Source organism: Acartia tonsa, chromosome 6, assembly GCF_053477335.1.
Source record: "Acartia tonsa isolate MP-2025a chromosome 6, ASM5347733v1, whole genome shotgun sequence".
Classification (NCBI taxonomy): domain Eukaryota; kingdom Metazoa; phylum Arthropoda; class Copepoda; order Calanoida; family Acartiidae; genus Acartia; species Acartia tonsa.
In genome coordinates, this window is record NC_137265.1 from 18,002,830 (window position 1) to 18,020,074 (window position 17,245).

General features: G+C 32.9%; 1 protein-coding gene across 1 annotated transcript in view; it reads right to left on the bottom strand.

Moving 5' to 3' along the window:
* LOC145322014 (uncharacterized) overlaps positions 1–17,245 on the bottom strand; it is a 79,353-nt gene that overhangs the window by 18,461 nt on the left and 43,647 nt on the right. Inside the window, exons 31-41 of the mRNA XM_080163743.1 lie at positions 15,125–15,195; positions 10,530–10,611; positions 10,006–10,091; positions 8,341–8,428; positions 7,908–7,977; positions 5,720–5,776; positions 4,159–4,195; positions 3,726–3,801; positions 3,425–3,492; positions 955–1,005; positions 587–636 (exon numbers count right to left, since the gene is read on the bottom strand). Of these exons, the coding sequence (XP_080019869.1) occupies positions 587–636; positions 955–1,005; positions 3,425–3,492; positions 3,726–3,801; positions 4,159–4,195; positions 5,720–5,776; positions 7,908–7,977; positions 8,341–8,428; positions 10,006–10,091; positions 10,530–10,611; positions 15,125–15,195 (736 nt within the window). The remainder of the gene's footprint in view (positions 1–586; positions 637–954; positions 1,006–3,424; positions 3,493–3,725; positions 3,802–4,158; positions 4,196–5,719; positions 5,777–7,907; positions 7,978–8,340; positions 8,429–10,005; positions 10,092–10,529; positions 10,612–15,124; positions 15,196–17,245) is intronic.

Consider the following 17,245-nt stretch of genomic DNA (forward strand, 5'->3'; position numbering starts at 1 on the left):
AACAAAGCATTTGATGAGTACTCTGGGAATCTTAGAGATGATTGAAATAACCAATATGAATGGATTGGATGTAGAACACTTTGATATTGTGATAATTCTTGTATACCATTATAAATTGTTACTCCCAGCTGGCTTATATAACGATGGCTTTAGCCCATCCTCTCCAATGGAGAAGCGTATTGACCAATATTGGGATGGGGGACCAGGTACGTGCACGCCGTCCATCCTGCACCGTACATCAATGACCCTGGAAGCTACACCAGAAGAGTCCTACTGTGCTGGAAAGGTCCCAGGGTAGATGCCAGACTGAATTCTGGTCACTTCCCCCAGTCTAGGGGGTTTGGAAGGGGCTAACAATCCTTCCCTAGAAAAAACCTGCTTATGTTCAACCCGCACAAAGTAATTGACCAATAATATGGGGACTAAATTGACGAAAAAATTCCCCTATCACAATATCCACATATTTTATATCCATTCTCATATGTATATTACAAATATTAAAATATCTAACGCTAAAATTGTGATAAATATATTATATTCTTGTTTCAAATCTTAAAAAAAAAAATAAAAAAAGTTTGAAAACTACCTTTACACATTTCTGCCATGTAAGAATCATGGATGGTCTGCATTAACTCTCTAGAAAAAATAAAAGCTTTAGTAGCGCAAAACTCTTTAATTTCGATATGTCAGTACGTTTATTTTGCTCTATATTTCTCTTTATAATTTTACACATGAAATATTGTGAACATACAATGCTTTGCTGATTACACACATAATTGTCCTTAAACTTTAACTTGCTAACCGCTGAACAAATTTTTTTTTTACAATGTAGCTTCTATTAGGCTTCAAGATGGTTTTAGGCCATTTCATTTTTGATATTTAAGTCTTGAAATAGTTTTAGGCTATTTTCTGCTCCTCCCTACCCCGAATATAAAGATGTATTTGTATGCTAACCTTAATTTAAGCCTAATGACATCTTTCTTTGCAGTACTGTCAGGATCAATTCTAAAATATAGAGAAAAAATAAAAAAGAATACAAAATAATTTCCCCTCCCTCTATGAGTCTATACCCCTCCTCTTTCTCTCCTATATTTATTTCTAAGAGATGAAAGAGATGTAGATTAGTTTATTTGCCATTTAAGTCAACCTATCTCTCTTCGTAATACAAATATTTTCTTTTTCTCTACGGCACGGTGTTTGCTATTGAACCATTTACATAAGAACACTTGCTGCACTTTTGTCAAAATAGTTTGAGATCTTTTTAAATTTAATATTTATTCATGTATACAAGTAACACGATGTCTATATATCCCCTAAAAGGAATTTTAAAAGGGGGCTTAATTGCCCCTAGAACCCTCGGAGATTTCCCTTAAAGTGCCAAGTCGAGCACAGAACCTCCTAACCTTCCCCTGAATTAATAATTGAATAAATTGAAAAGGGGGCTAGCTTTGAGTAAGTTTCTTTTTTACTTTAGGTCAGGTTAGGTTGGGTTACATTATGCAGGGGGTAACGCCTCAGGATTAGGCCCTGAAGGGCATATTCTTAAAAAAAGAGAAAACTAACCCCCTCCCTTATTTTCAATTTATTTATTTCATTTATTGTAGGGGGGTTGGGAGTGGTGTATGTGCTGTTTGTAGAATTACATGTTCAATCGAATGTGTTACCAACGTTTTGTTGTAGACTTGTTGTAAAGTAAACTTGACTGCTTTGTCAGAATCATTGATTAACAACTGCTAGATTCCTAAATCTACTGATCTGCAGTGGAGTTAGTGTCCTGTACCCAATCAAATATTCATAAATCCAATCTTCAATGTTTATCTTTCCTAGATTTTATTAATTTAAAATTAGAAAGTTGTTTCATCACAGAATCTTCTTTTAGACTTTTTCTGGCAAAAAAACTGTTGTTGCCAATCCCCCCTCCACTTCCACTTATTTTTATAACAATAACAGGTGGAATGTTTGGTCGCAAGATACTTTAAGGGCATATGAAAAAAAATTTGTAAATTTGCAGCAGCTTATAATTTCGAAAATTACTTTTACCGATTGGGCTCTTCATTCTATTTTGGAAACTTAACACAGGTTTTGGATGGTCTTTGACTATTTATCTGTTTATTTCAGTCTTAGGATGGATTTAGGATATTTGTATACTTTTGCTACCTTCAAATACAGGTCTCTTTCACGCATTCACCAGTTAGAGAAAAAGAACGTTTTTTTTCATACAATGTATGTACAAAATGTCTCTTTCGATTATTTTTCTGGTCTAATAAGTAATTGATACAGCAGTTGGGAGAACGAAACTAACTAAATATTATTAAGTCTAATGTGTATTTCTTCTAGAATTCACTAATTTGGTTGTTTCTCCCTATTTTCAGAGATTTTTCTTGTTCAATGGCTTTTTCTGAGAGGGATACTATCCGTTCGGGACTCTGCTAATTATTAACCTAACCTAAAATCGTCATTAAAACACTTTTTTCAAAAAAGTTTGAATGGGGCCCACTATGATGTCAGTTTCGTAGTCTCAACTATTTATTGTATTAATGTTTGGCCTTGAATAAAACAACAAAGCATTATCATTATTATACAACAGAAACCAAAATTACATATCTATGATTTGTCTGTTGATTTTATGTCAGGAAGATAGGGTAGATAGACTGTACAATGTACATTATCCTTGTACCCAGTTATAAGTTATAAAACTAAGTTAACTCATTCATAAGCTTTAAATGTTTAGCACTTTTATTAAATTGGTTTGTTTAAACAAGCAGTGTTTAAACTTTTATAAATAATATCAATCTACAGAATGGGTATTGTTTTGATTATCATCATAGGGGATGTAAATTAATCTTATCACTAAAGATCCCTGTAAGTCAGACATATTGTACTTTCCATGACCCAATTTTGTGAATATAAAGTAACAGACATGAATTATCTATTTTATCCTATAATATAAAATAGTAATGTTTTGTCTGGTGCTAAAGATCTCGAATTGCTGGTCTGAATAGACTGTACTTTTCAGGGTGGCTTTAAAAATGTTTTGATGTGGGTTTGGGCCTTTTATGGAGGCGTAGCCGCTTGTATAAAATTAGTTTGGTTTTTCTGAAGCTTAATATTTTGATAGCTGCTAAACGGATTGAGTTTTATAGTCTAGAGAAGCTTCACATAGGCCTTTTTAGTTGCTAGAGGCAAAGCCGCTAGTTTTACATAAATAAATAAATGGATATAGTCCCTTTCGTGGCAACGCCCCTTAACGGGCTTTTCTTCGATTTTCACAGTAGCTTTTCTCCTATTTCTAGCCCCGGCAAGGGGCTCTAACCCTGCGGGACCAACTGCCTAACCCTGCGGGACAATCACCTAGCTTGTATTTTGGGTATTATTTAACCTTATATTCTTAGGTATCTTAACAATGAATCAAAGAAACATTTACCTCGTATCATTGTTATTGAAGCCTAATGCATCCAAACCAGCGAAGGCAGCGCTTAGGAAGATTTCAATCTGAATATAACAAATTTACTTATAGCATTAAAGTGTAGACAAATATTAGAGTTTGTATCGTTAGATATCTAGCTATGTATGTACTTGGTTTGGTCTGAAGCTTCTTTCAATAGATTTAAAAGATTATAGACAAACAATAGAGGTAATTTAGATATTTACTAGTTCTCTACCCGGTCTGGTGTGAAGAAACGGACAATAGAGTTAGTATAATTAGATATATACTATTTATATACCTGGTCTGGTGTAAAGCTTCTTACAATAGAGTTAACAAAATTAGACAATGCTGATTCTCGCTTTTTTCTTCCGTTACTGTAATTTTTAACATTAACAAATCAAAGCTTTCCCCCAAAGTGGGTATCAAGCACTGGAACCCTCCCCCATTATTTCTATTTTAAATGCAGATGATGTAAGGGGACCCCCTTACGGAGTCCTAACCCTACGGAGCTACCCACTAGTAATACATAATCTTACTTGACTTAAAGTAATAAACAAACAAAAGAAAAATTCACCCACTTATTCTTATCACTTTGAGTAAACCCCCAACAAATCTAGAAATCCTATACATTCTATAAAGAATGATGCATTGAAAGTATACAATCTTTTTTGTTAAATATATAAGAATGATTATGTTTTTATTTACATAATTGTTATATTGTTAAAAATTTCCTAAAGAGCTGATCTGGATCTCGACTGTTCTTCTCATCTACAAAATAAAATTGAAACAATGGTTTTTTTAACTTCCTAGCGGTTGTGCCTCTAGAGGTCACCCTAAATTTTAGTTCAGAAAATAAAAAGTATAGATACTTTTTTAGGGGGAGGAGGAGGTAGTAATGTTATTCTAAGGCGTTTTTCCTATGAAAGCTGAGATAGCGTTTCGATAATGATATTAAACCTTCTCAGGGCCCTTAACGCTACTACGTAGTCTTTTTGGGTCAAACACATATACAAACAGTTAAATGTCTAAACCTAACACAATAATTTTGCTCTATATAGAATATCTACATGTAAATAGTTGGATAAAATATTCCTCTTCTAGTTTTACTTTTAGTAAACTCGTCTTGTTATTTTTTTGCTAAAATCTTTTTCTGGAAAAAAACGAAAAGTTTTGTAATTATTTACAATTCTCTGGCACAGAATGTTTAACAAAATCTTCTTTACCGCAAGTGAACATTTTACCCCATTTACGTTGGCCTTACGGGGACTTGTTAGATATTTACCAGCTACGCCTCTAGGGGCGTTTGAGATGGGGGAGGGGTAAGTCAACCATACTCTTTTCTATTCATTTTGGAAAGGAAAAATTGATGCTGTCTAAAATGGTGCAAAAAATAGGGACAAATTTCAAATTGATTTGACGGGGCTGTTTATTTACGTCACAAGTGAGGGGAAAGAAAAGGGAAGGAGGAAAGAAACCCCCTAGAAAAGAGATGGGGGTATGACGTCACACGCCAAAACAATTTGAAATTTGTCCCCATTTTTTGCACCATTTTAGACAGCATCGGAAAAATTTCTAATTTTTGGCCGGGTTATATTTTTCCAAAGGCGATTCTACTTGGGAAGATGGACGTGTCCTCTCCAAAAAAATATTTATAAGCCTTTCTTGGACCTATAAGAAGCTTCCCTGCATAGCGAGATCTTAAGCTACAGACAGACAGAGACGAAAACACATTCTATTACTTTTGAATGTTTTTTATTTGAAACCAAACAAGGTTAAGGAACGGCAGAGCATTTAGAATGTTTGGTATTTAAATTAGAGTAGAAAAATTCCTATGCTCTAATAGCAATATATTACATTTGTCAAATATTTCAAGAGGATTTAGAAAAAGAATCCTTTCTCTTAATTAGTTTTAGGTTTACTTTTTGTACGTAAATGCAAAATGATAGAAAAAGATACAAACAAAGCTAAAAATACAATGAAAATACTTGAACCTTAGAATTACATAAAAACTAGTTTTTGAGATAGATTTTTTTCCCATTTAAAGTGAAATGGGTGTAATTTACCAGTTACCCTAACCACAGCGTGTGGGAACTAACCGGATCATAATAAAACCTAAATAGGTATTTGTTTAAGCTATAATATATCCCTCTATTGGGTTCTTGATAAATGAGAAAAACAAACTAAATGAAAAAAAGACTTAAAGGGTAGGATACCGAATGGAAAAAAAGACTATATAGGACATAAGGCAGAAAAAACCATCAGGTCACAGGTGAAAAAATCCTACAATTTTACCTGAAATAAGAACATATCCCATTCTCTCGACTCTTAGAGCAGCTACACTCAGATCTCCTAAGAAGAAGAAAACTAACTACAATAGGTGAAAAAATTTAATATTATATTAATGTACATAATATAATTTCAGTAACTTTACAAAGTGTCTCGGAAATCAGCCATGTGACGTCATAAAATGAGGGATTATCGATCTTTCTTTTTAGAGGTTTTCTTTCCCACTTCTCCTCTCCCTAATTTTCATGAAGTCACATGGCTGATTTTTGAGACACGTTATAAAGAAGCAAGCGTATTGACGATTTTGTTAGAAAATCAAAGTCATTTATTTAAATTTGAAAGGAAAGAATGATTATATAACTTTAATGTCAGATCGTATTATTCATAAGTGAGCAACCCTCCCGAAATATTTACAAATTATTTTTCTACTCGTCCCAAATAGGAAAGGAACCCCTTAGATTTACTTTAACATGAATTAAACTAAAAGAATACCCTTTAATAATATAATTTTTCATTTCATTATTCGCGGAGAACTGTGTCTATGATACGATGCTATAAATAACTATTCCATTATGCCTTTCTCAGTGAAACTAATTATTTCATAAATACCCTATATCAGACTATATTTTACCCCGTCAAAATTTTTAGATTACGCCACTCAAACCTTTGAAATATCTCCTTTTCAATTACTGAAACTTAAAAGCTTGGACGTTCCCTGGATATATGGGCTACTATCCTTATACTAAAGTAACAGGATGTCTGTGTGTTTGTGTGTTTGTACCGAAGGATCTCGCTAACCGCTGAACCGATAGGGTTCACCTTAAATGGGTAGCTTCTCGTAGGTCCCGGAAAGGTTTATAACTATTTTCTTGGAGGTTGGGACCATAGGCGTCCAAGGGGGGGGAGGGTAATGGGGCGATTACCCCCCCCAAACGAATTTGGGGGTACCGTAGGCACCCCCAAAATTTTTTTCATTTTACCCCCCCATTTAAAATTTACCCCTACCCTGGGGGTGCCATAGGCACCCCTAACCATTTAGGAGGGGGTATTCACCCCCCAAAACAATTTTGGGGGGGGTAAATACCCCCCCAAAAAAAAAATATCTAACAAAAAAAATTTTTGTGCGCTTCGCGCGCATTTCTAATACTAAATTTTTGATAAAATTTAACTTACCCCCCCCCAAAAATTTTACCCCGGGGGTAAATTTTGGAGGGGGGGTAAACAAATTTTACCCCTGCCAACAGATTTCAGGGGGGTAATTACCCCCCCCCCAAGCAAATTTTACCCCCGGGGTAATTCGGTTTTGGGGGGGGTAAAAAAAATTTGCGGCGCGCTTCGCGCGCCATTTTACCCCCCCCAAAACCGAATTACCCCCCTACCTTAAAAAAATTTTACCCCCCCCAAAAATAAAAAGCTTGGACGCCCCTGGTTGGGACACCCCCATTCCCCCCAAAAAATGAAAAATCCCCCCCCCCAATTTTTTTTTACTTTTTCTTTAAATCTAAAATAAGAAATTGGGTTATTAAATTCGACTCTCTCCTCCTCAAGTGCCCCTAGAGGCCTCCAGAGGCGTAGTTGCTAGTTAGATAAATATAGGGTTATACCATTTTCTGAATGACCCTGTCTTTTTTTTGAAGAGAATTATTTTTGACTGAAGATATCAAACTTCTATCAGTAACCATCAAATTTTATTGAAATAATGATCTACACTGATGTGCACTCAATCATTTCTGATTGGGAACCTGCCAGGGATCGAAAGGGATAATACGATGGCCGATATATTGATGTTCATCCTGAATGATGACACACAAAATTAACCCTTCTACAGAGAAGATTATTGGTTGAAACGTTTGAACACTCAACTTAATAAACCAACCAATGGAAATTAATTGAAGTCATCAAAACTGTTGAGCCAACGAATAAGAAAACGTATTTTAAAACTTTGGGGACAAGAGTAATAAACACACCAATCTTCCTCTCTCGGCACCACGGGGCTAAAAAAACTAGTTTTAATCTTATAATTGTACATTCTATATCCGCGGAAAGCCGTTTATAATACGATACGGGAAATAACTATTCCTAACTTTTCCGTTGAAGCTCTTATTGTTTATGTAAGATTTATCTGATTAAAGCAGAACACATATGATTGATTTACTTTAACAACACACTCGCCTGACGTAGCAGTAGAACTTACCTTTCGTGCACTTTGTTTGTAAGCTCTGTATGTTCTTACTTAGATCCAGTCCAAGTGTAATGGCTTTCAACTAATAAAAAAACTATTGTTTCAATATATCCTTATATAAAAGGAACAGGATGACTTTCTGAGTGTGTATGTCTGTCTGTACCGAAGGATATGGCTAACTGCTGAACTGATATGGTTCTTCTTTACTATATATAGTATATTACTATAAATAGTTAAAACGGTTGCATTGAGCATATAAGTAATTTTTATTTAAGTTTAAAGATGGTTTTATTATATTACATTTACAAAAAAAATATTTCATAAAGGTTTCCAGCAAATATATGAAGCAAAAATTAAAAATATTTTTTTTGTATTGACTTAAAAAATATTTGTTTTTTATCCGTCTTGATAACTATAGACTGTTGGAATTATAAATAAATGTCACCTCTAAGCTGCAATGTTTTGAGACCATAAACTGTAATAGATTAATTCCCTCGTCTTTATTTCCACAGTCAGAACTTGTCAGCAAATTTCTAAAACAAATATGTAAAATGAATTGATGTTGCTTAAATGTTACACCAGATTTTCATGTTCTAAAGTGAAACTTGCAACGGGCTAAAACAACGTTACCTCTCATTCATCTCTTTTACATCATTCCCTCCACTTCTAATGGATGAACTGACCAATAAATGAGTTCCATGATAAAAAAAATGTCCACTGTCATAATACATACGAATTTTCTAAATCTATACATTATTAAATGTAACCTACAAGCTACATTGTAATAGCAACGCAGGGTTGGCCATTAGAATTTCATGCAGTTTTTATTTTTTTAAAGAATGGATTAAAATAAGATTAGAGCTTCAAAAATACAATTTCTGTAGTATTTAGTAGGAAATTTTTTCTTATTCATATGACAAAATTATTCCTTCCGGGGGCAATTTTGTTGAACTATTTTTAAATTGTGCTGATTTGAAATAATGTAATAATATAACATCAATTGATTTTGAGAAAAAAAACTATTAAATTTGTTTTACATTTTTTGTACACATGATTATAGATATCCATTATAAGATTATAGTTACAGAAAAGTTGAAAGAAAAGATTAATCTTTGAAGAAAAAGGTAGGTGTATAATAAATGAAAATGTTTTCAGTAATACAACTAAATGATTTATCATAATAGCACCACATCATAATCTTTATATTGATATGGATTGCTATTCTAAAATTTAACTATATATATAACAAAGTCATGGTTAAAGTACTTTGTCAGTTAGCAATATTGAATTATTACATATGACAGTCGCCAAATTAAAGCTGAAATTTAGCCTAGCCGCTGATCTATACCAACTAGTATTTTTAAAAACTTCTGAGCTTCTAAGAAGTAGCCGAAGCCTGTTTTTTTTCTAATATTCAGTAGGCTAATTTTGACCACCCGTTTTAAAAGAAATTTAATGCCATTATGGACATAAACAGCATCAAACCTTACATAAAAATTAAGGAGAAATAAGATTTAGTGCCTAAATTGGACTAAGAATTTAATAACATCTTTCCATGTTTATGTTTGTAATCATATATAGCAAAACTTTTCCATTAAATCAAAATATATTACAAATACAACTTGAGAAACAATCAACCAAAAATATAGAACAAAAAGTTGGAGGATTTGTTATTTTCTATTACATAATTCATGAAATTTGATGATGAAATCAGCACCGTCTTTAAGTTTAACATATAGTACATAATAAAATATTTATATTGTTCCGGACAGTGGTAACGTTCTTAATGAATTGGCAAACAATAAATTCGGCTTGATAGGGTATGATTAAATCTCAGGGAGGAAGGTGAAATTGGGCTATTACACTAGACCCTACAATTTTACAATAACGTTTACATATTAGTTGGCTCAACAACTTTGGGGACATTGTTGAATTCTGATTGGTAGGTTCTTTAAGTTGAGTGTCGAAATATTTTAACCACAAATTTAAATCAACATTAGGAGTAATTTTGTATATAATTGTTGATATATGTACATCTATTTGTCCGCCATTGTCTTATCACTTTAGATCCCTGTGCAATTGCAGAGTAAGTATACGACAAATAACTTACCCTGCACACTGAGCAAAAACATCTGAATAAAGTTTGCACAAAATCTTCTTAGTGTCACCATTTCCATCGGGGGAGAGATTTACAGTCTGTTCACACCATTAATATTCAATTTGAGTACTAATCATAAACCTAATTATAGTTATTAAAGGTAAAGTATATTCATAATAAAAAGAATAATGATGTCTGTCGAAAAAAGTCAAAACTAAATATCAATAAATGAAATAGATAACTTAATTACTTTTAAATGTTATCTAAAATAGCCAAAACCCATTACGGGATTTATGATAAGTTTCTCTAAAATTAAACCTATTCCATGGTTAGCAATATCTTAAAGGCATGACAAAAATCGTTAATATGTTATATAAACGGGTTCATATTATATTAATTTATTAAAAAGGTTGAAAAGGACAAAGCTTAAATAAATTTACAGAAAGGAACGGACATTCGGTCATAATGTATAGAGTAAATGAGCTACCATTTCAAATTAGTTTCCTATTAAGAAATACATGACAAATATTAATTTCCTGTATTATTTCATGGATAAAATTGAGAGAAGTGACACAGGATCCCTCCTTTGCTAGCTTACTTCCTTGTTCACTTAGATCTCTAAACACAAAATAGATCAAAATCAATTATTTCCTCGCTTCATAGTAAATTAGGAGCATGAAGATCATCAGTATCCTGTAAAATCTGTAAATTAAAATTATTGGTGGAAAAGTTTAAACAAAGCTAGTTTGTAACAGCCAATCAATATCTACAAAGTACAAAACGTTTTTTACCCAACAAATTAGATAATACTTATATAAAACTTTGGGTATCAGTATATTTGCATTCCAAAGTATCCTCCATCCCTGTTTTAATTATAAAAATGTTGAGAAAAAATAAAGGGAGAGGTAGGTTTCTGGTAAAATCCGTAAAGGTTATGTGTTATAAGATAAAAAAGTAAGAGAACGAAAAAAATTTATGTTAACTTTTGAGAAAAAAAATTTGTCTATAGTTCTTTTCAAGAAGTAATACACATATTTAGTGAAAATTATTGTTCTACTACTATTTTTAAGCCTTAAAACACACACCTTTACGGATTTTACCCGTAACCTACCTCTCCCTTTGTCAAACACTTTACTGAAGTCTAACTGCTCCAAAATATAAAAATAAATCCAGTAAGGAAAAAGGTTTTACAATATATTAATAACCAAAAAATTTTTGTAATAACCTGGAGATTAGTAAAACTAAAAGTACACTCTATATCAGGGGCGTCCAAGCTTTTATGTGGGGGAGGAGGGGGGGGGGGGGTAAAAATTTTTTAAGAGGCGGAGTAATTTTTTTTTTTTTTTTTTTTTTTTTTTTGGAGGGGGGGGGGTAAAATGGCGCGCGAAGCCTACGGCACCCCCAAATTCGTTTGGGGGGGGGGGGGGTAATCCCCACTTTACCCCCCCCCCCCCTCTTGGACGTCTATGCTCTATATACATCACAAAAAGGCAAATAAAGGATAATAAGTATCATTGTTTATTTTTGGGTTGTATTAGTTATGATATTGTATAGCAAAATAACAAAATACAATATAAAACGTGTAAACGTACATTTAACGAGAAAAAAAAACAGTTAAGGAATAAAGTTTTTTTTATAAAAACTCGAATTCTGGCTTGAAACTTTTGGGACTTTATCAGCAAAACGTTTGATCTACAGGAGAAAAAAGTGCGATTCCAGTTACGTCATATACTTTTCAGGAAAGAAAAAGGGAAGGGGAGAAGAAAATCTCTTCAAAAGAGATGGGAGAAAAGGGAAGAGATTTTCTTCCCCCTTCCCTTTTTATATGACGTCACAGGAATCGCACTTTTCAAAAGTGATACAAAATCGGGACAGATTGGGCTTTCTTGATCTACAGTAGCAGTAATTTTGTATGTACGTTAAACTATAAAACAATGTCTTAAGATCCCTGGGTATACATTGCACATTGGGGCAAATCAACCAAAAAGGGGATTTAATTATTTAGTACCCTTAAAATTCATCTCACAAAAATTTCATTTTGCACTTTTTTGTATGTAATTTAACAACAAACAAATTTGCTTTTATGTTTTTTTCTGTCATTTGAAAGGAACATGGAGATAAAGGTCATTTTATGAAGGTAGATAGAAAATTACCAGATTTACCCCTCTCGAAAATAGCCCCCCATTACCCTATCCATCTATCTATCCATCTATCTATCCATATATCTATCCATCTGTCTATCCATCTATCTATCCATCTATTTATCCATCTATCTATCCTTCTATCTATCCATCTATCTATCCATCTATCTATCCATCTATCTATCCATCTCTCTATCCATCTATATATCGATCCATCTATCTATCCATCAACTATTCATCTCTTTATCCATCAACTATCAATTGATCAATCTATCCCTCTATCTATCCATCCATCTATCCATCTGTCTATCCATTTACTTATCCATCTATCTATCCATCTACCTATCCATCTATCTATCCATCTATCTATCCATCTATCTATCCATCTATCTATCCATCAACTATCTTGAATTTCGTGTTTAAAATGTCTAATTAGGGGTTTTGGTTATCAGAGCAATATGAGAATTTTTTAGTAGCGCAGCTACCCTATCACTAGCTTTTTGGGCCCTTTAAAGTGTAACTAGGTTAATTGTAGTCTGATTTTAGTGTTCAAAGTGTCAAATTTGGGGTCATGGAATTCATTTAAGTAGGAGGGGAGGGGATGGTGTAAATGGGGGTGGATGGGGATCCTTATTTTTAGCAAGCTACAAGTTTCACTTTATTTTTATGTTTAATAAATCCATTATAAATGTGGGCATGATTAACATAAATTTTTATTAACTAATATCTATATTTATAATGATATTATGATTCTTGTTTACTGTTTATATGTACACTAGCGTCTTCGCCCCTAGCCTCTAGGGAATTTGCCCCAAGATATAATTAAACAAGGATGACAACATCCATGATAGAAGCGAAGCTCTGAAATGGAAGGACAAACGAACATTAACACTTGTGAAGTGTCAGAACTGAATATTAATGCATGTCTATACAAAATTGTAATTAAAACTGATTAAATACATGTTACTGTTTAAGGACATACTGACGTTTTTAGGACTTGATTATAGAGATGCTTCGCTTATAACAATAGACGTTATTGAAATAGGAATCAGTATTCAAAGAATCAGATGAATAGGATATTTTTAACATTCAAAACCATTATTTGTTGTCAAAAAAGTAAAAATCAGCTTGTTATAAATGGATGTACTGACTTTCTGGTAACGATTATAGAGTTGCTGTGCTTTCTAAGTCGTACCTAAATGTTGTAGAAATCAGCATGAAAAGTTTGAGATCGATAGGACAATTCTAGCCTGTTTAAGTTAAGTAAAAGAGCTAACTGTACCAGACGTACGGACGGACCGACCCTAATTATAGAAATATGAAAAAATTGAGGGGGATTTTTATTTTTGAAAAAGATCTTTAAACAACCACAGGACCAGTAGATATATTCCCTGAAGAGTAGAATTCAATCAGTTTAGTGGTTAGCGAGATCTTAAGGGATGGGCGGACAGACAAACAGACATCAAGCTACTTTGTATTATATGTTAACACCTAGGGATCTAATAACAAAACAATAATCGATTGATATGTACATCCCCAATATTGATACATATTTAATAAATACATATTTAATAAACTATATTACAAAATTATTTGTCTGTAGATGACAATTAGTGGTTGAAAAGTTTTGACACTCATCTTAATGAACCAACCAATAAAAAATCAATTAAATTTCCTGAAGTTCTTATGCTAACGAATATAAAAACGTTATTATAAAACTTTGAAGTTTGGAGACTAGTGTAATTAACAGTCCCCTCCCTTTCTAAATAAAACTGCTGACTTTAAACATGAATACCCTGTAACTACATAATTTAAAAACAAAGCATTGCCAATAGACAGACAGAAGACTACTTGCTAATTCCAATTTAGAATGATTATAAGAACCTCACGTTATTTGCATATTAACTAATTTTGAGGTAGGGGACATTGGGCTGTTTATAACACTAGTCCCAAAAGTTTTACAGTTGTGTGTTCAAACGTTTTAACTACTAACTTTAATCTACACAAGGGGTAATTTTGTGTATTATCATTGGGGATGTACAACAATTTATTGACCTTTGTCTTATCCCTTTAGATCCCTGATATTTGTAAGAATCTATAGAAACGATTATTTAGTTACATTAAAACATCAAACATGAAGAGGTTTAGATTTAGGTTTAGCCCCCCCCCCCCTCTCCTCCCCATCATTTAGTGCAAAAGAACTTGAAAATATTTATTATTAACTTTAATTCTAAGTCTGAATAAATATTTCCCAATATGTCTATGTTTTTGTGTCTTTTATTTATTTGAATTATATCTTAAGTTTTGACTTTAAAAGCGCATTTAAACGCCTTTTCTTACAAGCTTTTCGTGCACCCACGTTCAGAAAACAGGCTAAAAACCCCTACGGGGGCGCGGGGGGGTAAATGAAACCAGTACTGGCGATTAAAATATGTCTTTGGGTAATCAAATATCGTTTTTTTAGCCGGCGACACCCGGCGAAAACATGTTTCCTCTTACTGTCTTCTCAAATGTTGATTAAAAAACAAACAAATAAAAACTAAAATCTTGACTTCAACTAGAATTATTTAGGACTAATTTCTTCAATTTGTGTTTTTTTCTTTTATACTGTCAAAATATATGTAATGCATGACTCATCAGAAGTTATTTTGTCTAATTACGTTAATTCTAAGAGATTTTATAATACTTTTAAAATTGTTGGTGAAACACAAAAAAATGCCTTTTTCTGTAAGAAATTTTTTGCATTTCTTGACTTCCATGCATTAGAATGCTTACTTAAAAAGCGTATTTTTACGATTCCTTTGAAATCTGATGTACATTGGGTATGATAATACTCATAGAATGTTTAAAACTTGATTTGGGGGTGGTGAATTGTTGCCCCTTGTTGCCCCTATGTGCATTGTTGCAATTACTGGGTATTTGTTTTTTTTATTTTTACCAATAAAGCAAGAAAAGAAGTGTCTCTTGAATTGAAGAAAAAATCTACTTACACAATTTCTTGAGTAGTTAATTGAGTATAGTCTACTGTCAGCGTCTTCTCACCCTTTTCCTCAGTACAAGCCTGGAAAAAAATAGATTAATTATCCTAGATGTTCATAAGCATAGCGTTAACCTAAAAAATAAACTCTGAGTCTGACCTTATAGATGAAATGAAAAATTAACTGCTGTTTAGTAACGAAATATATATCTTCTAATGGATTTATTTTACACTGAGTTTCTACTGGTCTAATACAGATATTGATAATCTAGATTTTATATATTTATTCCGAGAAAGAAGTAAAACATTTCTTTTTTTGGTTCCTTACAGAAAAACTTTCAATTGGTAATAAGTAATGTCTGGTTAAAGGTTAGGAGATGTGTTGAAACTTGAGCCTAAATTCTATCATTTAAATTGTGGGAGGAATGAATCTGCTCATAGACATACAAAAAGGCAAGCTTTACAAAGTTTAGACTACCAGACAAATGCCCTGCGATCAAAGAGTCGAAAAAAGTAATTCGCGTAGTAAATTCTTTTACAAATAAAATATTATTTTTTCTTCTACTTTTTTTCTAACTTAAAGAAAACTATTTTGTATATATACATATAATTGCATATATGTAATACACAAAGCAATAAATGTATGTATAAATATGTAGATTGGATTTGTAATATGTCAATAAAAACAAAAAATGTGAGTGTGTCTCTATTTGCTTTTAGAAGTTCTGCTACTCTATAATTAAGTACGTCTATATTTGTACTCTTAAAAAATAGCTCACATAACCCATTAAGTCACAGATATAAATAAATTAAGATTGTGCCATTTTCAGTTTAAAAGGCTTTGCCTTACCAATGGATAAGGGATATACGTGAAATTATTAACAGAAAAAATTTTTGCTTGCTGTTATGGACCTCATTTATTTGTCAGTTCGCTCATCCAGTCAAAGGGGATGGAGGGGTGGTTGGTTTCTATCATTATTTGAGCAAGCTGAGAGTATCACTTTATCAAAGTACATGAAAATATGGTGCAACATTCAAGTAATACTATATCGATTTCATACCGTTTTGTATAATTCTTAGCTTAACAATTTGTATAAATTCCCGAAAGTAAACAGAATATTTCTCTGTCATAGCAGTTTATTGTTATTATTCATCTAAAATTATTCTAAAATTATCTAAAATTTATTGCACTTGCTCTATTACATATGAATTTGATTATTCTTGTTAATCTCTGTGACCTTACTACTTTGAGTGTGTCAATTAAGCAGACAGTATAATATATGTCAGACATTTCTATCAGTCTCATTTCTAGGGAAGAAAGCTACTATAGAACCAAACATTATTTTAGCTTTTCATATTTTAAGAAAGTTCAGGTATAGTCCCTTTCATAACATAGCACCTTATGGGGCGATTCTTCGTATTTTTCACAGTAGCTTTTCTCCTATTTCTAGCCCCTGCGGGGGCTCTAACACTGCGGGGCCAATTATCTAACCCCGTTAGGCAATCACCTAACCAAATATAACCTAAAATAACCTATAAAAAGCCATTTTAAAAATACGACGAATCGCCCCTTATGGAGCGATGTTACGAAAGGGACATTTCCCAAAAGTTCATATATTTAGCAAAAGCTGCTGCACAATTAATTACTGCAAAACCAAAATGGGGAGGAGAATCATTCAACCCACAATTTTTAATGAAACTATTGAACAACATTTGAGAGAAAGTTTTAAATGTGTATGTTAACAGTATGTCTTTTAAGGACCAATAATGCTATATAAGTTTGCAGAAATTCTACGTCAATCCTAATATGAAAGTGACAGGATGTCTGTGTCTGAGTGTGACTGTCCGTGTGTACCGAAGGGTCCCCCTAACAGCTTTACCGGTATGGTTTTCCTTTACAATGCAGCTTTTCTTAATCCTGGGAAGGTTTTTGACTATTTGGTTGAGATTACCACCAAGAGAAATCGTCTCAAGAAGAAAAAAATTTCTGCTAACAATTTGTTTTCTTTTTGTTTTAAAAACTAAAATTGTAAATAATTGAAGGGGTTGCCTCCCCCCCCCCCCCCCCCACACCTTCCCCCTACGTCAAGAGAGGATTCTAAGGGCGTAGCCGAAATTTATACATACAACAATA